Consider the following 27881-nt stretch of genomic DNA (forward strand, 5'->3'; position numbering starts at 1 on the left):
TCCAAGCCAAGCACACAAGCCAAGCATGGCCAGGTGGTTAGGAGTCGTGTAAAGAAAAGTTCAAAATGAAATAGGAAAAAGAAAGAGAGACTGCCGCACTAACTCCAACATATCTGCCTCCAAGGCAGGCGCGTAGTGCATGCTCTGACTGAGGAAGTTTGGTATGGGCCCCAAGGCCTTCTACAGACGTACCACCGCGAGCATCCTGACAGGCAGCATCACTGCCTGGAATGGGAACTGTACCGACCTCAACCACTAAGAATGTATGCTGATGTATATCATTGCCGTGCGGCAGAAACCTCCTATCTCCATATTCTAACTTTTTGTGTTTTTTCTTAAATGAACGCCCGACCTGCTCACACTGCAGCGTCACACAAAAGCATCAAAAGTAGCAGATCTACAAGCTCGAAACGCAGGGGCGAAGCGATGCATTTTGACCTTGTAGATCTGCTACTTTTGCTGTTTTTGAAATTGAATCCTGAAAAAAAGTGGTTAAAGTGATTTTATTCAATATCAACTAATTTAGCTGGGGACCCCCTGGAACCCCCTCAAGGACCTCTGGGCGTCCCCGGACCCCACTTTGAGAACCACTGCTATAATTAAAGTGGATTGAATTGGATTGGATTACAGTACCAGCAGGTAAGTGACAGTAGATTTGCTACACAGGTACGTCCCCTGGACAATCTGGCTTATGAATACACAAGCCAGGCAAAATAAAAAAAATAAGCTTGGTAAAACCAAATATTTGTTGTGTTTATTATACATTTATTATTACTGATGGTACATGTCCGAGGAGCCATGAACAAATGCTTTTTACTCTTATATATACACAGGTCATAACAATATAGGAACCGTGAACCTATCAAACAGATTTACCACATTAATATAGTGTATTTATGAAGTTTGCTAATCAACTTAAAAGGACTTGCTTTGAAAAATAGAATTCAAAAGTAAAACATTTAAAGTAGGCCTACATTTTCTTTTTAATATCAATGCACCTTTGTATTACATTTTTAAAATGTCTTAACAAATTCAAAGCAAAATTCTGACATTTTCAGAAATAGTAAAAATAGCTGATCTAGAACATTGGTTCTCAAAGTGGTCCTTGAGGGAGTTTCAGGGGGTCCCCAGCTGAATGATAGATTAGGCACCAAATGGACCCTTATGGGTCTGTAACTCTGAGAGTGTACAAATGTCCATTTGTACACTCTCAGAGTTAAATTGACATAGATTTTACAATATAAATTGCGGTCCAAGTGATAGAAATGCCATTAAATGGGGGTCTGTAGCCCTAATGCATGTCAAACTGGGGGTCTTCTAAATTTGGTTGAGAATCACTGCTAGAGCCGTAAAAAAAACTTCTCTTATGGGGGTCCCTGGCATATCTTTTGAAATGGGGGTCCGCAGGCTAATAAGTGTCAATTTGGGGGTCCTTGACATGAAAAAGTTTGAGAACCACTGATCTAGCAGCTCAGCACGTGTGACATTGCGAGGCGTTGTGAGCTTGTATTTTAGTAAGTTTGGGTCCTGGGCAGGGCCGGATTAACCCTTCGTGGTGCCCTGTGCTACGACCGGTTTCGGTGCCCCCCGGGACCGTTTTGTCAGTAGGGGGGGGGGGGGGGGGGGTGACGCTTCACCCGCATGTTTCACTGTTTTATCGCTCCGAAATGTTGGCGCTTTTCGGCGATAGTTCTGTCTTCTTTCACTTTCTCCACGCCATTTGGTGCCCCCCCCCCCAAGGTTGGTGCCCATGTGCTTCAGCACCTAAAACCCTTCTGTTACGCCAGCAGTCGCGTAACGAGGCAACAGTAGGCCCCGACGCGAGGTGGTCACAGCGGGCCCTCATGAACGCGCATGCACACGCGTGCACCCGGACTGCACGCACGCGCAAAAAAATGGCGGTTATTAGTGGTTTCTGATACTTTTTTCGCGGGTTTGTGACGGATTTCGGATATATAAACAACGTTTTGTAACCGACCAAACACTACTGAATGAAGGAAAAACACAGAAACCGCCTCCCCTCCTCCCATAAAATTAACAAGTGACAGTCATGGTCCGATTTTGAGATATTATGTTGCGACATAAAATCAACCTTGGTTAACAATTACAATGTTAAGGGGCCCACCCAGGTTTTTTTTTAATTCATTTTTTTTCTCCCCTGGGTGGGGAGGGGCCCCTAATGTCATGGGCCCCAAAGCAACCGCGTTGTCTGCGTGACGGTAGTGACGCCCCTGTACGGCAGGGCTGGTCCTGGGGTCCCTTCCTAGAAATGTAATGAGTCAAAACAAAGTCCAATATTATTATTATTTTTCTAAAACGTTTTGTTTATTCGTTTTTGTTATTTTACATACTCATAGGTAGTACAGACATTTACTGAAGCAAATAAGCAAATAAACAGAGTATCTCCAAACAGAGTTGAGTAAGATATAAACAACATCCAAACAAAACAAAACAAAAAACAGACAACACTCACAAAAGAAAATAATAACAGACAACAAAACAAATACACAACGTAAAATCTCCAAAAACATGTATGTATAGAAAACAGTCCATGGTCTATAAACGCTACATCAAGTTAGGCACAGGTCATTGAAAGCAATTGTACATGTCAAATGTAGTGGAGTGAAAGTCCTAAGTATCCTTTTTTTTTTTTTTTTTTTTACGTTATTTATCAATTATAAATTAATCCGTTATTCGTATCTATCACTTGAAAGCGACACCATCATAGGAGTACAGTTTTAGTTTCAGGCTCCTCCTTTATTTCAAACGTCATTAGAATCGGATATCTCTCTCTCTCTCTCTCTCTCTCTCTCTCTCTCTCTCTCTCTCTCTCTCTCTCCAGCGCCTCAGCATTGTGTCCAGTGTTGCCAGGTCCGCTTAATATAAGCGACTTTGGGCTTGTTTTTCTGTAAAGTTGATTCTAAGTATTTGTAGTTGCGGATTGCGTTTTTTTGGGCTTGTTTATAAAATGTAGTACTAGTCACTATTTGGGCTTGTTTCTAAACATTTTTATTATTATTATTTAAACCAGTGGTTCTCAAACATTTTCATGTCCACCAAGGTTTTTGTTGTTAAAATGTTTTTTAAAAAATCCAAAATGTTCTCATTTTCTTCAAAGATTTTTTTTGAAAATAGCAGATCTACAAGCTCACAACGCGTCACATCGCATTGCATTAGATTTAAATTGCTCATATGGCATAGTAGTTGCTTCTATTGGGCTTGTCTTTCTAGACATGTTTGCTTATATATCTCACACAACCTGGCAACACTGCTCTCTCTCTCTCCACTGCCTCAGCCTGTTGTCTCTCACCCACACACACAGACACACACTGGTCCAGGCTGAGCCGTTAAACAGGGCGGTGCATAGCGCTGCAGCCGGCTGCGTTTACATTTCACTAAAACTATTCCACCATTTATCCAGAGAGAGAGAGAGAGAGAGAGAGAGAGAGAGAGAGAGAGAGAGAGAGAGAGAGAGAGAGAGAGAGAGAGAGAGAGAGAGAGAGAGAGAGAGAGAGAGAGAGAGAGAACTTCTCCTCACACACACTGCTGTGGACCCTTAAGACCCCCTGAGACAGAGGGATCCAACTTCTACTGACTGGAGGAACTACTGGGGGTGCAAGAAAGACAGAAAGAAAGAAAGAAAGAAAGAAGACATTCATAGGAGGTGTCATTTGGTTTCCTTTTAGCAGAGAGGAGATACGCAGAATACTCCATCCAAGGAGAGGATCTCAATTCATACTGGGAAGTTCTGATCCCTCCTGCACAGCATCGAACCGAGGACCCCCAGCAAGCAAGCAGCCCCTCCTGCACGCGCACGCGCGCGCGAGCACACACACACACACACACACACACACACACACACACACACACTGGAGGAGCTACATGATCAGTGTTTTTTGGAGCTTGTGGATGTAGCACAGCAAGGAATAGATCCCCCGAATGCCTCCGATCACTAGACATAAAAAGAGAGTCAACTAATTTGATCTGTGTGATCTCTTTCTGATCGCAACGATCAGATCACCCGCGCGCGCGTACCACTGTGGCGTGCGTCCGGTCCGGACGTTTTTTTTGGATTGCATTATTATTATTACCCGACCCAAGTGGTTACTTTGTGTCCAGAACTCTCCGCAACAAGGGAGCCCGCAGCAGCAGGACTGGGAACATCGGTGGATGATCGCTCACCGTGGAGGAGGAGGTTTGGAAGCAGCTCGCTTGTCACCAGCAGAAGAAGGACGGCTATTATCGTCGTTGCTCCGCACTGGGATTTCCAGGAGAAGTTGTTGTAGGCGATCATCAGATCCCGTTCGGGGCGTTTTGGTACCGATCCGATTAGTGGGAGGGAGACGGATCCCCCGGGAACGTTTGTAGGAAGGGATCGAGCCATGGCGATGATGATGTGTGCGGGTGCGTGGATACTCCTGTTGGCTCTGCACATGCGAGGTAAATAAAACACACCAATAGTGTTCCAAAATGATGCTTATTCTCGTTGATCTAACTCTAGAGCAGGGGTCTTCAACGTTTTCAGGCCAAGGACCCGCTATAGCTGAGAGAGAGATGAAGCAGGGACCCCCTCTATATTGTATAAATATAGAGGTTTCATTCAATTGTGTTTCAGATATATTTTTTGCAGCTCTTTATTCCCTCTACACCTATAACTCTTAGCCAAAAATAGCCGATATACAAGCTCACTGAGCTTGTATATCTGCTATTTTCGGCTAATGTTCCCCTCAGAAAAGGGTTCAAGTGGTTAATGTAAAAAAACTAAATCCTATCACACAAAGATTTGGCGGACCCCCTGTAGTAACTCTGAGGACCCCTTAGGGGTCCCGGACCCCCTGTTGAAGACCCCTGCGAGTTAAATGAACACTGATACTGAGGATATTGTGTTTCGTCCGTAGACAGCATGCTTCTGCAAGAATGATAATGCATTTCGACTTTGTGTGCTTGGGTCGAGTTGATCAATCGACATGTTTCTCGCTGCATATTACGTGCATTAGTAGTAGCCCACATTATTGTGTGTGACTGACTGTGGGGTGAGTCAGTCATTGGAAAACTGCTCAAGTATCTGCATCTGCATTCGAAAGAATACTAAAACGCTCGCCCCAAAACACAGTCGCCCCCCGGGGCAAATCTGGCGACCTCGGAACGGTCAACGGTTGGCACCTGGTATTCCTAAACCTAACCTCAGCAAAACTATGACTGATTCTAACCTTTATTCCTAAACGTAATAAACCTGACCCTATTCCTACACGTAACCTCAATAAGACTATGCCTAAACCTAACCTTATTCCTAACCTTAACCTCATAAAACATGCTTAAAATCCTAAATTTATTTCTAACCTTATCCTCAGTAAAACTGAGGGGCGAGCGGTCCACGAAACAGAAATGGGGGTGAGCGTGTTTTGGGGCGAGGCTTCTGGTTACCATTCTAACCTCTCTTTTACAGAGACCGTCCAACAGTGAATTGACCACAATAGCAGGCAGATGGCGATGTGTGCAGGGGCTGTCATGCAACAGCAATGCATTGCTGCTGCTGCTGCTGTGCACCTTTTCCCCATTATTGGTACTTCCTTCCAATAGGAAAGATCATCATCATACTGTAAATTGAGTGAAAGAGAGACTTTTGAAGGCTATTGCTTTGAAGCCACACTCATCAGCTGTCAAAACCCTTTACACACAAAGCTTTGCAATTCATATGACTGTGACTTTAAAATGCATTAACCACTTAAACCCCATATGGTTGAGTGTCTTTTCTGTTTTCTGTTATTGTGGGGAAAGCTTTCCCTACAATACGGACGCTGGGGTGTCAGTGGTTAACGTTCAAAATTATGTGTAGCCTACGGAATTGAAATAATTGAATACTTCATTCTATTCTTGGAGCTTTTTAGTCTTTCTGGAAGATTCTACCGTGTTGGTTAGGAACTGTAATGATGCCATTGGAGGTGATGATGACTGATGATAAGTGAAATGATGAAGTGTCATTCAGTCTATTGACTCTCACCTTCCACATGAACCCTTCAGTTGGACTTAATAGTGCTGTTCCTCATAATCATCACCTGTGTTGTGTGTTATCTTAAACAAAGAAACCACTGTGTGTGTGTGTGTGTGTGTGTGTGTGTGTGTGTGTGTGTGTGTGTGTGTGTGTGTGTGTGTGTGTGTGTGAGAGAGAGATATGGGGGGGGGGGGGGGGGTTGGTAAACTAAGCCTGCCTATGCCTGCATGTGGGTTGATGCCCAAGGCATTTGATCCATTATGCAACCCGTTATCTGCACTCAGGGCCTTGAGTAGAACAATTTTACGACTTTGTTTACATTGTATGGATTGGGTTTTAATTCTGTTTGGGCGCCCGTTAAGTTTAGGTAGAGGTATGGGGGGGTCAAGTGTGGCGGTGGAGTCATGTTATGTCCTGTCTTGTTTTGTAAGCAATGCTGTTTTTTTATGGGTTCGACTGATCTTATAATCGCAGAGCTTTTAACCAGGTGGAGCCATAGCGTCTGTTTTCTGGGGGGCGAACATTCAGCCAAAATAGCTGATCTGCAAGCTCACAACGACTCGTTGTGAGCTTGTGGGTCGGCTATTTTTGGCGAAGACATTAGGTGAAGAATGAAACGAGGAGAGTAGAGTTAGAGTACATACTACCAAGTATACAGAGCCCTCGGGGACAACGGTCGACTATGGGGTTTAAGTGGTTTACTTAACATGAGAATCAGGGCAGTTTGCTTTGTATACATGTCGTCTGTCAAACACACAGTGAGTGCACTATGCATACACTTAAAGGTTTGTAAATGTCTCCCAATTCCGTTCGGTACTAGGCTAGCCTGCCTTCTTACACATATCGTAAGTTAGGGTAGGGCAAGTAATCAAAATATATATCAAAACCGATATTTTGAACCAATGCACGCCTTAATCTGGCTTGATTCATTGAGAAGCAGGTTTTCTTAAACCTTTCGTAATTTTCTTACATTTTTTATATCAAGGAATCAACACTAATATGAACATATATATTTGTTTTATAATCGACTAAATTGATTAGTCTGATAAACCACTTTAGGCCGGTTTTATACAGTACTTTGTTGTACAATGGTGGTGTGCAAACATTGTGAAAATAGCCAATCTGCATGCAACGTGTGCATCGTGACGTGCAGTGTTGTGAGCTTGTAGATCTCGCTATTATCGCTTTTTACAAAAAGATCCTGATTGAGGCAAACGTTTAGATGGTGATGTTGATTTGAAGTCATATCGCCCAGCCCTGAGGCTAGCCCACCTTTTTACACATATCTGAACATGATTCCCCCGCCCCCCAGCTCCACTCCAGTGCAACAACAGCTGAGACGGTGACCTTGCTTTGCATGGCATGATGTGTTTAAGACTGACTGGACACTTTGATCAAAAGCTCTGTCTGATTTACATTGAGATGATCCCTCTGCTTGTGGTGAAGATCAGGATTAACTTGGTTCCCTTGGGATTCGCCTAGTTGGAAAATCTTTTGAAGCCGTTCAATCGAGGGAGTGGAACATGTCTCCAAATGGCACATCGGCCGAAAAGTGTTCTGTTCTGTTGAGGGCAGAACTATTCGAATGAAACACTGCAGTACAACACCTTCCTGCTTGTGTAGTTGGATATAGTATACACACAGCAAAGTAAAGTCGCTTTTGTTTTGTTTGCCTCATTTGGTCTGAAGCCAAAAGTAGTAGCTTCGCCTTCTTGTATTTGGGTTAATCTACCTGAACCTGTTTTAAACGTTAATCATTTCGATTGAGAAATCCTAATACATTATGGTGTAACAGTTACTTATTTCTTAGTTGCTGGGTCATAGTTGTTTTAACCACCATTATGTTACATAGCAAAAATAGCCGATCTACAAGTTGTGAAGCAACGAGTTGCGAGCTTGTAGATTGGCTGTTTTTTTTTGCTATTCATTCTACAACAAAGTATAGCCATATCATTTAGCAAAACATCTGATGGTGACTTCATAACTTATCTCTTTCAAAGCGCTAAGCGGTGCCAAAAGCTGCCAAAAGCTGCCAAACCTTTTGTCAAGTGTTGTTATCTTTTGGACCCCACTTTCTTTTGAGATGCAAAAACAAGAATTTGGTCTTTCACCCCAGGGGTCAAAGGGCAATGCTGTAAAATGCCCCCACATCCTTTGATGGCTTTAATTGATATACAACCTGTTCCAGACACCACAGCCCCAAACTGCAGGCAAGTCTCAGCCGGCCCCTTATTGCAGCAATGCAACTCATTATGCAAAGCCTTACACATGTAGCCTTAACATGGTGGGAATACGGGTTAAAGAACGTGTATTCCCCAAAGAGTTGCAGCCATTAAATAAATTAAACATTGAGAACCAAAGGACCTGTGAACAATGGGCGTCTAACACTGTTCTGATTGTAAAGAATCAGGGTTCTAATTCCAGAATTATGTTTAATTGAGCGTGAATTGAGCTAGCAACCATATGGATTGTTTACATTGGATTTGATGATCCTCTGGCTCTGGTGTATGTAGAACCCTTATTGTAGTGGTTCTCAAAGAGGGGTTCCCGGGACCCCCAAGGGTCCTTGAAATGGTTCCAGGGGGTCCCCATCAAAATCTGTTTAATCATCTTAACCCTATTTTATACTTTGGCTTTTCAAAAATAGCTGATTTACAAGCTCACATCACAACACTTTGTGAGCTTGTAGATCGTCTATTTTAGATTTTTGTAATCGTATTATTTAGCGTTTAATTGTTTAAACACAAATCTTCTCTTCAATGAGGTCAATGCGTGCCATGGCACACAATCTTTTCAGATGGGGGTCGGCGGTCAAACACATCAATTTGGGGGTCTTTGACATGAAAACGTGTGAGAACCACTGCCTTATAGAGTCATGAAATCCTCATCTTTTATTGGATTAAACATTTGGGAAATCAACCCACTGGACGGATGTGCATCAACCTTGAACATACAATTACGCAGTGAGGGGGATTTGCACAGCTCTGAACTCCTATAATCCTGGTAATAGCTTTGGCACTGTGTGAAATTAATCAATGATTCCTTGCTTGTGAGACCCGTGTTGCACCGGTTCCGTCCGTCAGGCCTTGAGTGATGTGTGTGTGTGGGGGCGGGTTCCACACAGATGGGTTGAGGAGTCGATCCGCCTCTGTTTGTATTTATAGAACAAGGTGAAGCTTGGACTACATTATGACGGGCAGCAGGGATAATGTCTTGTTTGAATTTGATTGACATTTATATATCTTTTTAAAATATTCTTTTATATGTAGCCTCCGTAGTGTCTTCCGAGCAGTGGTGGATAGTAACTAAGTACATTTACTCAAGTACTGTACTTACAATTTTGTGGTACGTTTACTTTACTTGAGTATTTCATTATATTTCAATGTTTTGATACTTTTACACTTCTACTCCACTACACCTCCGGGTGAAATATTGTACTTTTTTACTCCACTACAATCATGTAGCAGGTTTAGTTACTGGTGAGCTTAAAGATCAGCTATTTTCAAAAATGGTTTGACACATTTTGACACATTTTAGTACTTTTACTTTGGCCCTTTACTCATAACAGAGTAAAGTATATTGCCTTATGGTTACTTTTTACCTAAGAGAAAAAAAACTGCTTCCAAGTTTATTTACCCACCAAATCCCTGGATATCATTGCGCTGATTTGATGCAAATATGTGTCATTTAGCACATTGGTTCTCAAAGTGGGGTACGGGGACCCCCAGGGGTACTTGAGGGGGTTCCAGGGGGTCCCCGGCTAAATGATGGGTAGAAACCAATTGGACCCTTATGGGTCCATTTGGTTCCATTTGTACACTCTCAGAGTTAAATTGACATAGATTTTACAATATAAATTGCGGTCCAAGTATTAGAAATGCCATTAAATGGGGGTATGTAGCCCTAATGCATGTCAAACTGGGGGTCCTTGAAATTAAAATGGTTGAGAATCACTGCTAGAGCCGTAAAAAAACTTCTCTTATGGGGGTCCCTGGCATATCTTTTGAAATGGGCGTCCGCGGACTAATAAGTGTCAATTTGGGGGTCCTTGACATGAAAAAGTTTGAGAACCACTGATTTAGCATGTATTTGGGCTGGTCACCAAATGGTCATGGGGAGCAGACTGGGGTCAGAGCGCTGTCAGTGGAACAGGTGGGTCCCACAGTACTGGCGGAGAGCCAGGAATGTGTGATTGGTACTCAGCACAGCAGGACACAAGTCAATTGTTTTCACAAGCTTAACACGGGGTAGTACACTGTAAAAACCTAGTTGTTAATTTAACTCTCAGTCTACAACGTCTTTAGTAGGACTGGCTTGGCAATTGACCAGAAAACATATTGATAACCAATGACGGACTTAATCTTGCTCATGTAAATCAAATAATCAAGAACTAGCAAGGTTTCTTCCTCTTTATCTCTTATATCAACGAATACAAAAACAAAGTCAATATAATCATAATAAAATATGATTTTTATAATCAACTCAATCAATTAGTCGGATTAACCACTTAATAGCCACATATTGCACTGGTGGCAATGGTGGCGTACCAAAATGGCAAAAAAATAAATAGCCTGCCTACAAGCTCACAACGCATCTGCAATGCGTTGTGAGCTTGTAAATCGTCTATTTTGATGTGTAATCGATCATTAATCATAATCAAGGCAATAGCTTGAAGTAATTGATTTGATATTGATTTGAAGTCCTAACTCCCAGCCCTAGTATTTAGTTACATTTGTACGCTCAGTCAGATTAACCGTCAAGGGACCATTTGGTTACAATTTCAGGGTCAAATTAAGACTATGGATTTTACCGTGCACATACACACTGGATGCTACTCATGAAATATATCACATTGTCACGGTTGTCATGACACTGCTGTCTGTGTGATAGAATCATTATGAGACTGTTGGGGGGTCCTTGGATGGTGGGAATGGAGATGCAAATTGCCTGGATCCTCGTCGTCCTCCCAGGGGAGTCTTCTCTTTGGTTCCCTGGCGGGGGTGATGGACGGCCCGCAAGCGTCCTATACTCCTGGGAGAATAGCGGAGAACTGACAGGAGATTAAAGCTTGGCTTTATTCGCTGTGGCGGCCTAATGGAGACACTTTGGGCAAGACAAACCTCATCTCTTTTGAGTGTTTTAGTTCACTGGTTCTCAAAGTGGAGTCCGGTGACTCCCAGGGGTCCTTGAAGGGGTTCCGGCGGGGTCCCCAGCAAAACGTTTTAATACAGCATCAACGTCAGTTTAAACTTATACTTCGGCTATTTGAAAATAGACAAGCTACAAGCTCACAGCGCGTCGCATCACTGCAAATTGAGATTTTTCACCAGTATTTCAGAAGCGGAGCGGTGTACCCTTCATTCAAAGAGCTCTTGTTACACATTATTTATTTTCCTTCCTAGGCCAAGTTAATTAACGTTTTTAAGGTTCGTATAAAAGCTGCCAATTCACCAGAGTCGTCATTCTAGGAAATAGCAGACTTGGTTTGACTATTATATTATTTCCAGGGTGCAATTTAGGGCCCCCCGCAGGGTGCCCCGAGTAAAAGGCAGCAGCGTATTACCCCCCTGATGAATAAATTATAATGTTGATAAGCGCTGAACCTAACTAATGGAAAGGTTAGGGCAAAATGGAGTGCTCTCTATGAACGCATGACTGCACAAATACTATTAATAATGGGGTGCGTCTTATTATGCAGTGACTGTAGCTCGTTATCGTGGTTGTCGGGTAGAAACCTCATATCCACAGCTGTTACTTTTCAGGAAATGGAAGGAGAAAAAGAACACGTGTTCCGGTGGATCCAATGTAGTTATTATTTAGTCACTTAATACTTTTCATTGGTTCAATACGTATAAAACGTGGCAGACAGACCTAGACACTTTAACTTTAACGAAAAAAGCCTATCTACAAGCTCACAACGTGTCGTACGCATCACACACGTGCCGTGAGCTTATAGATCGTCTATTTTCTCTACTTTCGTGCGACAAAGTGGGGCATTCATTTACAAAAAAACTAACAAAAATATGGAGATACAAGGTCTCGGCCCGACGGCCACTATATGTGCTTTATGAATCCTCAAGTGAATAAGGGAAAGGAGAAAAAAAGGAGACATCTCACTAAGGAAACGAGGAGTCATCTCACTCCAGTCACGTCTGTGATGATGAAATCATTTGGATCTGTTCCCTCATCACATGTTGAAGGACATATATGTCGGTTTAGTCACGTACACACAGAAAAATAAAGGTGCTAACTGGAACCGAAACCGCTTGTTTAAAGTGATGCCATAGAAGAACCCATTTTGGTTCCAAGAATAACCTTTCAGACCAAGGTTGTTTAAAGATCCATTTATATTCTATTTATATAAAGAACCCGTAATCACTTAAACCCTATGTACTGCATGGGCAGATGTCTCCCAGGGGTCTATACTTGGTCCGCTCCTCTTTTCCCTATACACCACACAGGTGTGAGCTTGTAGAGCTGCTATTTTTGGCGAATGTACACCTATTTAGACATGGCCAAAATCGGGACGCTAATATTTACACCTATTTGATCCCACAGGATCAAATAGAAAAATCTGTTTTCAGCTTCACCCAGCTGTTGGCTGCTCAAGTGGTCAAACTTGAGCACAGGGGCGAGCGGTTAGGGGTTTGTGGGCAAGTGTCCCTGATCAAGACACTTGCTCAGGGACACCTCGACACATTGACAGGGCTGGAAATCAAACCTGTTTCCCAGGCGGCCTCTGTACCCGTTCAGCTATCGCCCCCAAGTGGTTAACGGTGCCTTTCTTTTTCTTTTTTAGTAGGTGATGGTTCTTCGTGGAACCATATAGGCATTTAAAGAACCATTGAAAAAAAATCATTATTGTTCTGTGTGTGACATTCTGCACTCGGTAGAAAGACTCGTTTGAGCAGTCTACTTAGAGTGTCTACTCTTCCGCTGCCATTTGGTGGCTTGTCTGGGTGCATTCCCACTCCACGAGTGTCCCCCTCAGTGCCGCCTAGCTCCCCTCACACCCAGACAGTCAACCATGGTTGGATCAGAATCGACATGGAGCGCACGTTTAGCTGCAAACTGCCGCTGCAATTTTCTGGTTCAAATCCTTGAAATCCTCTTCAGTTTCACCTCAAATCCCACAATCTGTGAAGTACAGGAAAAAAAGGAAGCCAATAGATGGGGTATCAGGCCTCGCCTCTGTGTTGGTCTTACTCTACTTTGCTGAGTCCTGTCTTGATTTCGGTTCTGTATTTAGTCATATTATTTTTAGGGTAAATGTTTCAATTCCTGCCAGCCTTTTTCTCTGTACAGAGTTCAACCTTGTGAGTTGTGACTACACTTGTGTTAATTCTCCTTTTTGTAGTTTGTGGAAGTTCTTAAGAGAGCTCTTCACCCATTTTGAACCTTCTCTTTATATAGCCTAATTGGTCCTCACTAATGTTCACTTGATGGCACAATTTCTGTCTACTCACTCTGCATCTCAGTCATACAGTTAAGAAAACTGTCCAGTGTCTACCAATTATATCATCAATGGGGATTCCAATCTAATAGAAAAAACAGCCTTGGCCCCGAACGGCTGGCGTAGCGGTCCGGGCACGCATGTCACGGGTTCGAATCCCGATCCAGACAACGCTTTCTGCGTCACTCCCCATCTCTCTCTCTCTCCCCATTTCAAGTCTAAAAAAAAAGCAACTAGTACAGCCTTTTCTCTTCCTGGAAAGATAGCTTGCCGAAATAGAAGACACTGTCCTTGGATTAATAATAATAATAATGAAATTTAAAAAAAAAGTTTGAAATTACGAAACCTGTCTACCGAGGATATCAGGCAGGCAGGTTTCTGGGACACAGTGAGTAGACATTAATGATGGCATCTTTTAATGAACATTAGTGATTAAATAGGGAATCACAGTTTTTCTAGCATCCTTGGTTCTAGCTCTGTATAAGGAGTGTACGTGATGTTTGATGTCTTGTAGTTACGTTTTAAAGAGCCATCAAATATGAACAGACCACCGTTTTGCACACAGAGCAGACAAGAGACACGACAACAAGAGACTTTATTTGCCATTTGCACGAATGCAAAGACATTCTTTGAGCACAGCTCCCAGTCAGCTTTTAAAAGAGATAAAGGTACAAAAAAGAGAACATACTATAGCCTACTAAAAGTAAAGTGTGTAAAAAGCTGTTATCTGAAAGCAAAAAATAAAAAATAATATATGCACTTTGTATATTAAAAGATCATTTCAGTTCAAATTCAAACATGCACATACTGCACCTACAGGTAACAGTTGGTGGAACTAGAACTGAGACATGGGACTGAGGTGGCGGATGAACTCCAGGTCTCCTGCAGGTCGTAAAAAAAGCAAAAAGTGTGCGTTTGTGGAAATAAAGCAAATCTGATCACTACAAACCTCTACACTAAATCAATTCCCCAACCCCCCCCAGCGACTGCCCTGAACAAGTCAATTTACAGCCGACAGCTGGGTTGATGTGCCTCCATTATGGGGGAGCTGACCTCCAGATAAGCGGGCGTTGAAGAACCTTGTCAGTCTGAGGAGGAGAGACGGGCAGGAGGAAATATGGATCCTGCGAGGCGGAAGTAACACGTGGTCCAACAAGGTTGACCGGCCTGTCAGAAGTGTGTCATCTTTACTTTCTGCCGCCCCGCCCCCCACATAGAGCTCCTCTCTGCCTCTCTCCATCTGTCTCTCAGTCTCTGCCCCCCCCCCCCCCACCCCCCCCCCCCCCAATAGGGCGTGGCAATTAACCAAAATATTGTTGTAGTCGGGCACAACATATTCATATACACAACATATTCTAACCTGTTTTTTCGTAAATGAATGCCCTACTTGAAAGTAGCAGTTGCCTTTTGAGCTTGTAGATCTGCTACTTTTGCATTTGAAACCTGAAAAGTAGCAGTTTTAGACATATGAGGTTTCCACCCAACAGAGACGATATATAAAAACAAATGTAGAATCAATATCTGACTTAATCTTGCTCATCTTGTAGGTTAATCAAATAATCGAAGAAGTATTTCTTTCCTGTATACATCAACAAATCTGCACACGATTGGAATAATCATGATGGATTCGAAGTCACATCGCCCAGCCTCTCTCTCTCTCTCTCTCTCTCTCTCTCTCTCTCTCTCTCTCTCTCTCTCCCCATGGATGTGTCTCCTCGCCTCTCATTTCTCAGTGAGGATGATGCGTACTGCGGTGGGTGAGGGAGCCCATACAAAAGGGGGTTTGTTTTACGAAACGCTTCCCCCGTTTTAATGAGTGATGGTGCGCTCGCTCATTCAATATTCTGAGCCCGGTATCTCTCTCTCTCTCTCTCTCGCTCTCTCTCCCTCTCTGTGTATATCTGTCTCTCTCTCTATCTCTCTCGCGGACCCGGCGCTTCAAAGCAGCAGCTTGGCTGTAAACAGCGTTGGGAGGGGAGGGGGCGGTGGGTTTGCTTAATAAAAAACAAACCCAGGTTTATTCGTCCTCCCTGACATGAAGCTATAAGCTCCTTGTGTGCGTGCCCTGAATCGGTGTGGTGCAAAAATGCTGCAATAGGGGTGCAACAGTTATTCAAACTAATTGATGGAAAAAAATAATGATCAATAATCAATCATTTAATACTATATTTGATTAGTAATCAATCAATATTTTGAGTATGTCATTATAGGCGAAAAGTAAAACATAAATGTAAATGTCTTTCAAATATAGTGGAAAATATTGCAACATGGCCATTTTGACTATGTTCGAAAAAAAATTGAATTGTGAACTTGTAGAGATGCTCTTTAAGATTGAGACCTGAAGCCGATTCTACATAAATCTCAACAGTTTTCTGAAAAACGTATGTTTCTATATCAGTGATGCTCAATCTTTTTCATGTCAAGGACCCCCAAAATTATATGTATTTGGCCGAGGACCCCCATCAAAATATGTTGTTCCAGGGACCCCCAGAAGCAAAGATTTGAGTTAAAAATGTTCGCTTTAAAAATATATATATTCAAAGATTTGCACACATTTTCACGATTTTTCAAAAATAGCAGATCTACAAGCTCGTAGCGCGGCACTCGGTGCCGCGCTATGAGCTTGTATATCTGCTATTTTTGAATAGCCCAAAGTGTAAAATAATGCTTTGTAGCTCAAATCTAAAAATGACACAGTTCCAGGTCTTAATGGGTTAAAAAAAAAAAAGAAAGTTCATTAATCATAATCGAGGCAAAAGTTTGAAATAATAGTGATATTGATTTAAAGTCATATCGCCCATCCCTTCTCCCTCCCTACCCGTTACCGCTCCCCATGTCTCTACATCTCCCACTGTGGAGGAACGCCGGCCGGCAAACGTTCTGTGTGTGCGTGTGCATGTGTGTGTGCGAGTGTGTGTGTGTGCGCGCGTGCGCAGTGCTTATAAAAGCGGCCGCCGTTTTAATAAATCCACTGAGGGAATGCCGGCGTTTATGGAGGAGGAGAGGAGAAGGGGGTGCACCCCCCACCCCCCATTCTGCTATTTCTCCCCCCTCCTGTATTTGTCTGATCTAATTTGACGCTGTTGCATCATGGGACGTTAAGCGCCGCCGCCCGCTACAGTGCTACGAGAGCTACAGCCGCACCTTCACTGTTCCGCCTGTTAGTGCATATGAATCAATCGCTCAAATAGGTGCAGTGCTGATGCAGTCTTTTGTCCTTTTACAGATAAGCAGATAAGCGAATAAACCGTCCTTTCCTCTCCCCTGAAGGCGTGTCTAGCAGTGTTATCTCTCACTCTCTTAACTGTCTCTCTCACACACGCACGCACACACACACACACACACTCATGCAGGCACACACAGGTTTGTGTTACTGTACTTGTGTGAGAACACATTTTAGGACGCCGTTGAAAATAGCAGATCTACAAGCTCACAAAGCGTCGCGCTGCAGCGCTTTGTGAGCTTGTAGATCGGCATTTTTTCCGCTTGTGATATCACTGCACAACTCAGTTTGAGATAGGACTCAACTAATCCTCAACCCCTACACCTAACCTCTCAATGCCTATAATCCTAAACCCTAACCCCAACCTGAATCTTTTTCTAAATGCACATCTAATCTTTAAATCTAAATAAAATGTAGGAAACAAAAAAAATAAAGGGATATTTACTCGCGAGTCGCGACCCACAAACAGTGATTTAACCCATTAAGACCTGGAACTGTGTCATTTTTAGATTTGAGCTAAAAAGCATTATTTTACACTTTGGGCTATTCAAAAATAGCAGATATACAAGCTCATAGCGCGGCACCGAGTGCCGCGCTACGAGCTTGTATATCTGCTATTTTTGAAAAATCGTGAAAATGTGTGCAAATCTTCTGAATATATATATTTTTAAAGCGAACATTTTTAACTCAAATCTTTGCTTCTGGGGGGTCCCTGGAACAAAATATTTTTATGGGGGTCTGCTGCCAAATACATATACTTTTGGGGGTCCTTGACGTGAAAAAGATTGAGAACCACTGATATAGAAACATACGTTTTTCAGAAAACAGTTGAGATTTAGGAGACATGTAGAATCGGCTTCAGGTCTCAATGGGTTAATCCACCCAGATACACATCAATGTCAGCGGGGAGCGAGGGGGGGTGGGGGGGGGGGCGTACAGGTGGAGCCTTCTTTCCCCTTCGGCAGATCTGACTTCTCTGAAAACAATGCAGCATTATGGAGAAATTCAGCCAGGCTTGAAACTGGGGGGGATCAATAGCAGACTACATTAGTTACTTTGGCATGGAGACCCTGCTGGCAAAAGTGGAAGGATCAATGCCCCGACTGCAGGCCATTTCTCTGTTTATCTTCATCTCAGCCTCTCGGTGAGGCCGCGCATTGTTTATCTATGACCCGCGCGTCGGTTTACACACCCCATATCAGAGAAAACACAGGAGTTTGGGCTGTGTGTGCACAGAGTCAAATATGAATGTGTGCATTTCTAATTACTAGCGTATACCGTCATTCATTCTGAAATTAGGTCATGTGTATTATCATCTATGTAATTATTTGTTCAGTTAGCATCCCTATTCTAGGGTGAATATGCGGTGAAAGTTTTCTGTTGAGGGAAATACTAACAGAGCTAGTTTAGAGCCCTGGCGACCGCCTTGTGTTGCGACGCATTGTGAACTTGTAGATTGGCTGTATTCAAATGTTCTATTTTTGAAAAACTTAATTTTTCAAAATTGACCCTCAGAGTTCCTTGAGGGGGATCCTAATGGACCCCTACATGTCTTTAACTCTGAATAGTGTACACATGTACACTCTTCAGAGTTATGGGGGTACTTGAAATGAAAACGTTTGAGAACCAACGGGTTAAAATCGGGGATTGTGTGCAAAAATCTGGCATGCGTCGGCGCTCTAGCCTGGTTCAGACGTGGGCGTTTTCCACGCTGGCAGCGCGGCAGCGCCAGCATCTATCTGTAGCATTCACTGGTGGAATTAAGCAGCAGGCGTTGAAGAGTGGGTTTTGGATGAAGATTGTAAAGGAATCATGATGTGTCATCCATCGTGTGGGCCGGGCCGATTGTCCGTTAGATCCACAGAATGAGGCCAGAAGTTGATACTGAGGCCAAGCTCGACAAAAAAAGAAGAAAAAAAAAGTTCCCGGCGGGGTAAACAAATCCTTCGGTCTCGCGGTGGTGGAAGAATCGTATTTGTTACTAAAGTAAAGTCCGGTATTCAAAATGTTTACTTGAGTAAAATTACAAAGGTATTGCCATGGAAATATACGTACCAAGGTAAACGTACTCCTTATGCAGAATCATAATATCTAAAACAGTGGTTCTCAAACTTTTTCATGTCAAGGACCTTGACACTTATTAGCCCGCGGACCCCCATTTGAAAAGATATGCCAAGGACCCTCATAAGAGAATATTCTTTACAGCTCTAGCAGTGATTCTCAATCATTTTAATTTCAAGGACTCACAGTTTGACATGCATTAGGCTATGGACCCCCATTTAATGGCATCTCTATCTCTGGGACCCCAATTTATATTGTAAAATCAATGGGTCTATAACTCAGAGAGTGTACAAATGGAAGCAAATGGACCGTTAGGGTCCATTTGCTTCCATGTGTACACTCTCTGAGTTACAGACCCATAAGCGTCCATATGGTTCCTAACTATCTATCTATCTTTTTGTTGGGGACCCCCTGGAACTCCCCCACAGACCCCTGGGGGTCCCCGGACCCCACTTTGAGAACCAACGATCTAAAACATATATATCATGTTCTTGGACTAGAATTGTCCAATGACATAAGCCTCGTTTTATATTTCGGCTATTTGAAAATAGCAGATGTCTTGCCCACGTGCCGCCGTATGAGTCGACGATACAGATCTTTTCGATAGGCGTTCCAACTGCGAACACCCACACGTTTGACCCTGCCATCCCACGCCATTCGCTCTCTCACAGACTTAGCCCTCAAGTGAGCACCGCGCGTTTGTGACTTCTCTCCCCGTTGATTTTCCTTCTGTTGCTAAACATTGTATGCTAATCGCGTACATGCGCTGTGCTCACAAGTAGGGCATCGGTGTATATGCATCTCAGATGGAAGCGCTTGCTCCTCCTGGCACGGTGCGCGCTCTTTGTCAGCATTACACAGCCCCTGGAAATAGAAGAGAAAAAAAAAGGCGAGCAAATGGAAAGGAATGAGAAACATGATATTGAGCCTTTTTATATATTTTGTTAAATACTGCAACAGACCCCCTTTAAAAATAACATTTAAAAAAAAGAATGGCATTCCTGCTCCTGCTTGCTTAGTCACTTTGCCAAGTGTTTATATGCTGAGTGATCGCACTTTCCTCAAGTCATGGAAAAAAGATTTACGAGTGCCAAAAACTTCGAAACGAGACGAGTGGGGGGTGGGGGGGGGGGGGGGGGGTTGGGGGGGTCAGGGACGGACGACGGAAAAGGGGATTTGGATGTCGGCGCGTCGGGTGGGGGATGGGGGGGCTCGTGCGGGGTCATGCTGTGCTGAATAGGGCTGTGTTCCAGGGGTGATTCCAAGTTTTATGCCTTCCAACAGAGTTCCTGGCCGTGACCCCAGTGTGAGCACCTTGGGAGCCACTGGCTGGCTGGCTGGGATGGAGAGACAGAGGGGCAGCGCAAATAAATACAAAAGTTTAATTCCCGTTTCTTTTCCAGCTCGTTAGGCTCGGCCTGTGCTGTGCTGCGGTCAGCGTGTAGGAAGCCCCCGTTGGATATGCGGAAAAAGAAAATAAAACAAAACCTCTCATATCCGCCATTACAAAGCTATAGCCTTCAAATAAACACGTCGGCTGGCCTGGGCCCTCGCCTATAACTGGACCGATATTATGTCATCATTGAAAACGCGCCACAGATTAAATCGCCAACTCCATCAATGTGCTAGTAAATAAGAACCATATGGCGAATTCAATGAAGTCCCAATAAGGGGGGTCGGCCGGGTGGCAGTGGGGGGGGGGAGTGATTGTGATGTTTTGAAGGGGGGGGGGGTTGTCCCAGGTTTCAAATGGATTTCAGATGAACACGGGGCCCCAAATGGCTGTTGGAGGAAGGAAGCCCGATTGGGTATGCCCCCAGCCCCTCCCCCCTCCCCCCCACACATGCACACGCACACTCACACGCACACGCACACGCACACGCACACGCACACGCACACGCACACACACACACACACACACACACACACCCACACACACACACACATACATACTAGATTGAGCGAGAGTATTTAGTAATGTTGGAATGGGAAGAAGAGAAAAAAAAAACCAAACAATCCGCTGCCACAGCGGGGGCTGCCGTTCTCGTTGGAAGCGGGTCCAACAGCAACGGGGGGCTGATTTTGTGTGCCGTGTCACGGGGGGGAGAAGGGGTTTAAAGGGTTAATCCCATGGCCGGTGGGACGGTGCTGTATATAGTAGGATCTGCTGGAGTAGTGCAGGGTGGAAGTGGCTCTGGCCTCCCTGTACACGCAGCAGCCCTGTACATGTGGTGTGTTTCAGTTGGACTGGGGGGCTTGGGCGGGGGGCTGGGGGTCTCTTTCAGCCTCACAATACTGATGCCACATGACGGGGGTGGGGGAGGGGAGGGGGGTATTTGTTTTTGCCGGGATGAGGGGGTAGTGGGTGCAGCGGAGCGTGACTCCCTGTGTGTGTGTGTGTGTGTGTGTGTGTGTGTGTGTGTGTGTGTGCGCTTGCAACATTGCTATGCTTGTGAGGGCCAAATGTCCCCACAAGTGTAGTAGAATGTTAGAAATAGACAATTGTACAATCAGGACAAGATTCAGGGTGGAATTGGGGCTAGGATTAGGAATGTCGAGGTTAGGGGTTGGGGTTAGAGTTATATTATGTGTCACACACAGAAACTAGATCATTTGGTGAACTTGTAGGCTAAATTGTCGGCTTTGGAGTTGGGGTTAGAAATGGCATTCATAAAATCCTACGTCGGTGTCTTCACAAGTATAGTAGTACAAACGTGTGTGTGTGTGTGTGTGTGTGTGTGTGTGTGTGCGTGTGTGTGTGCGTCCGTGTTCAGGCCCCGAGGTTTATAGAGGCAGGCAAGCGTTCACGATGGACGCTCCCGGGGCTGTGCCCGGCACCCCCCCTCCCCCCACCCCCTTCCATCCTGACCCAGTTTCTTCTCCGCTGCTCGTATGCCCCCCCCCCCCCCCCCCCCCCCCTCGCCCTGCCCCCCCACCCTCTCTCTCTCTCTCTAATTGCCGCTCAACAAACACCGAGGCCATCTGCTCGACCGGAGCCCGCCCGTCTCCATGGAGACGCTGCGAGGCTTTTCGGATTTGCTGCGCGGACTTGACCGTCGGGGGCATGGAGGTCGGGGTGGGGCGCGGGGTGGAGCGGCCGGGGGGGGGGGGGGTCGGGGAACAAGGAATAGTCCTGACTTTGACGTTTGCTGCGTGCGGCAACACACCTGCGTTGTGGATGAGAAGCTACTATACTGTATATCGCAACTGTTTTGTTAGAAAATGGGGAAAAAAGAACCTGTGTTCCAATGGATATATATTATGTTATATATTTATAAAACTCACAGACACACTTAACTACTTTCATTGTCAAAATAGTAAAAAAATAAATAGCTGATCTGCAGAGTGTTGTGAGCTTGTAGATCGCCTATTTTTACTACTTTTGCGTGACACACATGCATGTCGAAGTAGGGCAATAATTTGTGAAAAATAAAATGTTGAAATTTGTTTTTTGAGGAGGATGCAATTAGAAAGAACATTATAGTTCTCGTTGTTGAGGCAGCTCATTAAATATTTTTTGGTCTTGCACATGGAAAGAACTTTACAGGTATACTGAGTAGCATTCTGCCCCTGCCACTTGTAAACAAACCAGTACAACCCTAATAGGAACAGTTATCACATCCCCTTATTCAGCTCTCGCCAAATGGGGAAAATCCAACAAACCAGGGTTCCTGCGTGTCCTCATAACGTTTTGAATGGTCTTAAACTAAAGTCAAGGAAATGAAGGTCTTACATTGTTCCAACAGCAGTAAAGCTGCTGTAGGAATTACATTTTCAGATGTTATTTGTAAGGCCCATGGTAAAATAAAACCCCTAAAACATGTGTAGTTGATTCAGTTGATCCATTGATTGTTGGCATTAGATTATCTTTTGATTGTCCAGGCATGGTCAGTTCATGGTTACTAGAGATGACAGGGAAATGTACTTTCACCGAAAGGGCACCTTTTTATTTGTAATAAGGAAGTGTAATTCTCCTTTCTTGGTTAAAGTAAAAGGGAAGTTGCTGCGCTTTTGGTCAAAGCAATAGGGACGTGAAATTCAGCTTTTTTGTTAAAAGGGAAGTGGGATTCTGCTTTTTTTGTTAAAGTTAAAGGGAAGTAGAATTCCATATCCATGAATATGGAGTGAAATTTAACCCGGGTCTCCTGTGTGCACAGATAGAATAGAATAGAATACTTTATTGGCAACAGTTAAAAGCGAAGTATCACCAATTAAAAGCGCCAAAATGGATTAAAACTCAAAAAAGCCGTTCCCAGTGGTCCATTATGAAACACCCAACAGACTATACAAACAACCATACAAAAACAACATAGTCCTAACACTACAGATAGGAGGACATATAGGACACAAGACTTAAGACCCAAAGAGTGAGCCATCTAATCTCTAAGAGGCAGTCCAGTCAGGTTATACTTTTATCAAACTGCAGATCAATATACAGACCACAGATCAAACTTCTACCATTCTGCCAAGAGGGAATCCCTGCTTGGCCTGGGAAGATGGTGCTCTCATGAGCTTCAGGCATTGCTACTTGTAGGTGTCCCAACACAAGGGTCTACACTTCTCCATCATTAAAATGTTAGTGTTTGACAATTATTTGGCATTTAGACCGGGAACGCATCTTTTGTCATTTTAAGATTTCTTTGCCTATTCAAAAAAAGGCAGATCTACAAGCTCATAGTTCGGCACTCGGTGCCGCGCTATGAGCTTGTATATCTGCTATTTTTTGAATAGACAAAAGAAATCTGAAAATGACAGAGATGCGTTCCCGGTCTTAAAGGGTTAAAAGTGCACCACGCTGCGCCGAGAGTGTTTACTGCTAACTTTACCGGACGTAAATTGTTGTGAAAATATTGGCCCATTGGAGTGAATGGAGTTGTCGCCACTCTGGTTGTGATGCGCAGTATGTTGCAAGCTTGTGGGTTTTTGGTCGCAGGCGTGGCCAAGGACCGTTGACGCCATGTTTTACAGTCTTAAGATTGACACCCAGACACATTCAGAGCAATTAGAATGAATCATAAAATGAATCATAAATACAGGCAGAGGGTCGAGTCTCTACAGCAGTGGTTCCCAAACAGTGGGTCGAGACCCATTTGTGTGTCTGCGGGTCCATTTGTATGGGTCGCGAAAGTTCATTTCTGACATTTTGTGTTTAGTTATTTTTTGAAAAATTACTCCCAATTAAAAACAAATCAGCCGATCTACAAGCTCACAACTGTGAGCTTGTAGATCTGCTATTTTCACTAGTTTGGGTCACAGGGAGACATCACATTTCTCTTTTGGGTCTCAAGCTAAAAGATTCGGGAACAACTGCTCTACCGTCTCGCACCTATATACCAAAGATTCATCAGAGACATTTTAGGATATGTTTATGCTATTTCCTGCTCAGTCACTTAAACACGGTCCAAGGAAATAACTAAACACTTTGCCAGTATAGTGTAGAGCAGTGGTTCTTAAACATTTTCCTTTCAAGGACCCCCAGTTTGGTATGCCTTAAGGCCACGGACCCCCATAACTCTGAGAGTGTACAAATGGAACCAAATGGACCCGTTATGGGTCCATTTGGGTCCATTTGTACACTCTCAGAGTTACAGACTTGTAAGGGTCCATTTGGTTCCTAACTATCAATCATTAAGCTGGGGACCTCCCCTCAAGGACCCCTGGGGGTCCCCAGACTTCACTTTGAGAATGAATTGAGAACCACTTGATGCCAACATATATGACCAAAATGTTAATGTCGATGTATCCAGAAGTAACTCTGAGAGTGTACGAATGGAACCAAATGTACCCGCAAGGGACCACTTGATTCCATTTGTGTACACTCTCCGAGTTAAATGAACACTGACGATTTAACCCAGTGCAGGATGATTGCTTGGATAGTCATCAGTGGTGTGTGCTAGACGCCCCTTTGCGTTCAATTAGTTGCACCATTAATGTCGTTCTCATGGGTCCACCTCCCGGAGAGCATGAGTTGTGTTCTGTCAGCCTCGGTGGCGTTCTGAGCCGTTGCCACTCCCACTTACTTCTTTTCCAATGACACGCCTCGGCGAGGAAGGCGTTGTGCTGTTTCTAATTAACGCCCTGCGCAGAGCCTGCCTGTCCTCTCGCCACCAGTCCCGTTCAGCCTGCACTTGCGTCACAGCCCTGGCTCTCGCGTGAGGTATGAATTATTCTAACTAGACCATACCCGTGGGGGGATATGCACACATGATCTGGCAACCCGGGAGCCAGCGAACACAAACACGCTAATAAACAGCTGAGATTCCGTGTAATCGGAAAACGGGCTTCGCTGTTAGGTGCACATGGTAATGGTCAATGGCTGTGTGCAGATCAATTGCTCCAGCCACTGTGGAGAAACGGGCAGAACCAATTTTGGCCTCACCACGCACTACACCACGCACTGCAGAGGTTTGTCAAATTATAGGAGGATATTTCAATGTAGGTCTGGGCAAATATCACTATGGGTTTTGACCGAATACCTTGATATTGATATTGTGACGATAATAATATTGTATTGTTTTGACACTGTCCTCCCAATTAAAAAAAAAAAGAATATAGCATATATTAGCATATATAAACCTTGTAAAACGTTCCATTGTTATAAAAAAAAGTAAAATAGTGAAAATAGACAATCTAAAAGCTCTCAACGGGGCATAATGCAACACGTCGTGAGCTTGTAGATCTGCTTTTTTCACTACCTTTAACGACTAAGTAGGTAATTAATTTACGACAAAACATAAACATTTGAAACATGGAGATACAAGGTTTCTGCCCGACAGCTAACGATATCTACAGGCTCAGATCCCAGACGATATCTTGTCTCATATCTCGATAATATTGATATATTGCACATCTCTAATTTCATGCCTGTTTTGTCCGCTGGGAATTACTTACTGTCAAATGAACAATGCACCTTTTCATGTTTCACTTAAATTGTTCTAATGGAGTCTTGGTGTTGTTGACCTTAATGGAGTCTTGACCTCTGCCACAGGCACTGAGTCCGGCGTCGCTGTTGATATTTACTGCTCTTTTAAAGGTCAATATTGTTAGCTGTCATTTCCAGAGGTCCATTCATAGGTCAATGGTTCATTAGTAATCCGTGCGAGTTTGGATCAAAAGGGTTCTCTGCTGCGTTGTCAGTGTCACCGCACTGCGACCCTTCTTCAAGGTCGATGCGAAGCCCTGGTATTAACACCCACGCTGTTCCTTACACCAGCGATTCTCAACCTGTGGGCAGAGTCCCACTGGTGGGCCGCGAGGGTATTGCAAGTGGGCTCCCAAATAATTGTCAAACACTAACATTTTAATGATAGTATTTCATTGAATGAAAAACAAATGTAAGGGCGCGCTCTCACCAAAAGTTGGCTGGCCGCTGTTAAACGCAGGTTGTGCGCGGCCACAGTTTTTTGCAGCCAGCGGATTCTAAAAAAACGCACCTGTCACTCACATTCAAGACCCTCCCCGTAGCTCGCACCGCCTTCTGCCTTGAGCACCATGTTGCTTCCTGAGTCTTGGGACGGTCCGCCTTCGACTCACCCGATTGGACAGAGGGGGAAAATCAGCTCCTGCCTCCAGCAGTTTTATGCTTCCAACGGACAAGTCGTGTAGAGCAGATAAACGCACGGTCTGCGCGACAAGCGGGAAAATCCGCTCTTGCGTGAATCCACGCATTTACATTGACAATGCATTGGCAGATTCTGCCCCAGAGGTAAAATAAAAGTGCGGTGAGAGCGCGCCCTAAAACCGTGTTTTCATTGTAATTCCTGAATTATACTATGTTGGTTCCATTGATCCAAGCCGGAAGGCAATTGATTGATTTATCATTCAAATAAACATGCTCTGAGTCTGAAAAGGCATGCAGCCCACCCATCTGAGCACTTATGGGTGGGCCGCTGAAGTAGGTCCTGACCCAGAAAAGGTTGAGAGCCACTGCCTTGCACCGAAACCAGAATTCAAAGATATGAATTAATGCAAGAATGAGATTCTAAGCAAAGATTGTATTTTGTAGCAATACTTGTACCATTGCCATGAGTTGTTTACAATCTTAGGCTTAGTGAGCTGTAGTAGTGAAAATTGGATTTCATGAGAAATTGATTTGTAGTATTGCAATGCTGTTGTGCTCCCACAGCTCATGAGAGTGCATGGGGTGGGTGGGGTCCTCTATCTTAGTGATTTATTCTCTGTGGGCAATGTGGAATTAAGGGCCCGAGCATAGTGGAGTAGTGTGTCATTTGGCAAGGTTGGGAGAGTATTGCATAAGAACAGTTTCAACCCGGGGTCGCTTAACAGCACACAGACCGCCAGTGGCGCCTGTCAGAGCTCGGCATCTTTGATGGCCGTTATATTGCCCGAGGTGCACTGGACAGCTCGCTCCTCCATCACTCAAAACGGCGAGCGAGTTACACAGAAAACTGTCACCGGGAAAAAGGCCCGGGCTGTCAATCTCTGGCCCCTATAAGCGCTTGATCTCCGAGATCGGCCGCCAAAAATTGTACGGTCAGCGCTCGGAGCCAAGGTAACGAGAACGCTTGTAACCTGCCTCCTGTAATTGGCCCGGGACCCCGGAGCTTATCTGTTCTGCCATGGTGCACTCTGCACAGCCGAGGAGGTTGGCCACGAGAGGCACATGGGGTGGGGGGGGGGGGGGGGGGGGGGGTGGGGCGTGTTACGTTCAGCGTACCGACACGCGCTTCTCCTTTCCGTCCTATCGGGGCTTATCAGGCTGTCACTGTGCAGAGGTTTGGGGGCGAGGAGGACCGATGTGCATTGTGGGTAAGCGCGCCAGGTTATGTTCTTGGCAGGATTTGATCAAAACCGCATGATGTGGCGCGAACAGCCCCGGCGAGACGGGCACGGTTTTATCAGAGCGCTGTCGCCTGACAACGCTAGCCTCCGTGGGATGTTGCGCGCAGTGGTGGTGGGAAGTAACTAAGTGCATTTACTCGAATACTGAACTCACGTACAATTTTTGAGGCACTTTTACTTGACTCGTCTACTCAAAAATGGCAGCTCTACAAGCTCACAACGCATCATGATGTGACCCGTTGTGAGTTTGTAGATCTGCTCTTTTTCAAAAGATTCGGGTATTGCAACTGTTACTTAACCCATTAAGACCTGGAACTGTGTCATTTTTAGATTTGAGCTAAAAAGCATTA

General features: G+C 44.3%; 1 protein-coding gene across 1 annotated transcript in view; it reads left to right on the forward strand.

Moving 5' to 3' along the window:
- Positions 1-3468: 3468 nt before the first annotated feature.
- Positions 3469-27881, forward strand: part of nectin1b (nectin cell adhesion molecule 1b) — a 149337-nt gene continuing 124924 nt past the window's right edge. Inside the window, exon 1 of the mRNA XM_084063800.1 lies at positions 3469-4440. Within this exon, the coding sequence (XP_083919926.1) occupies positions 4383-4440 (58 nt within the window). The 5' untranslated portion in view covers positions 3469-4382. The remainder of the gene's footprint in view (positions 4441-27881) is intronic.

Source organism: Gymnoscopelus microlampas (assembly GCF_963454915.1).
Source record: "Gymnoscopelus microlampas genome assembly, chromosome: 8".
NCBI lineage: Eukaryota > Metazoa > Chordata > Actinopteri > Myctophiformes > Myctophidae > Gymnoscopelus > Gymnoscopelus microlampas.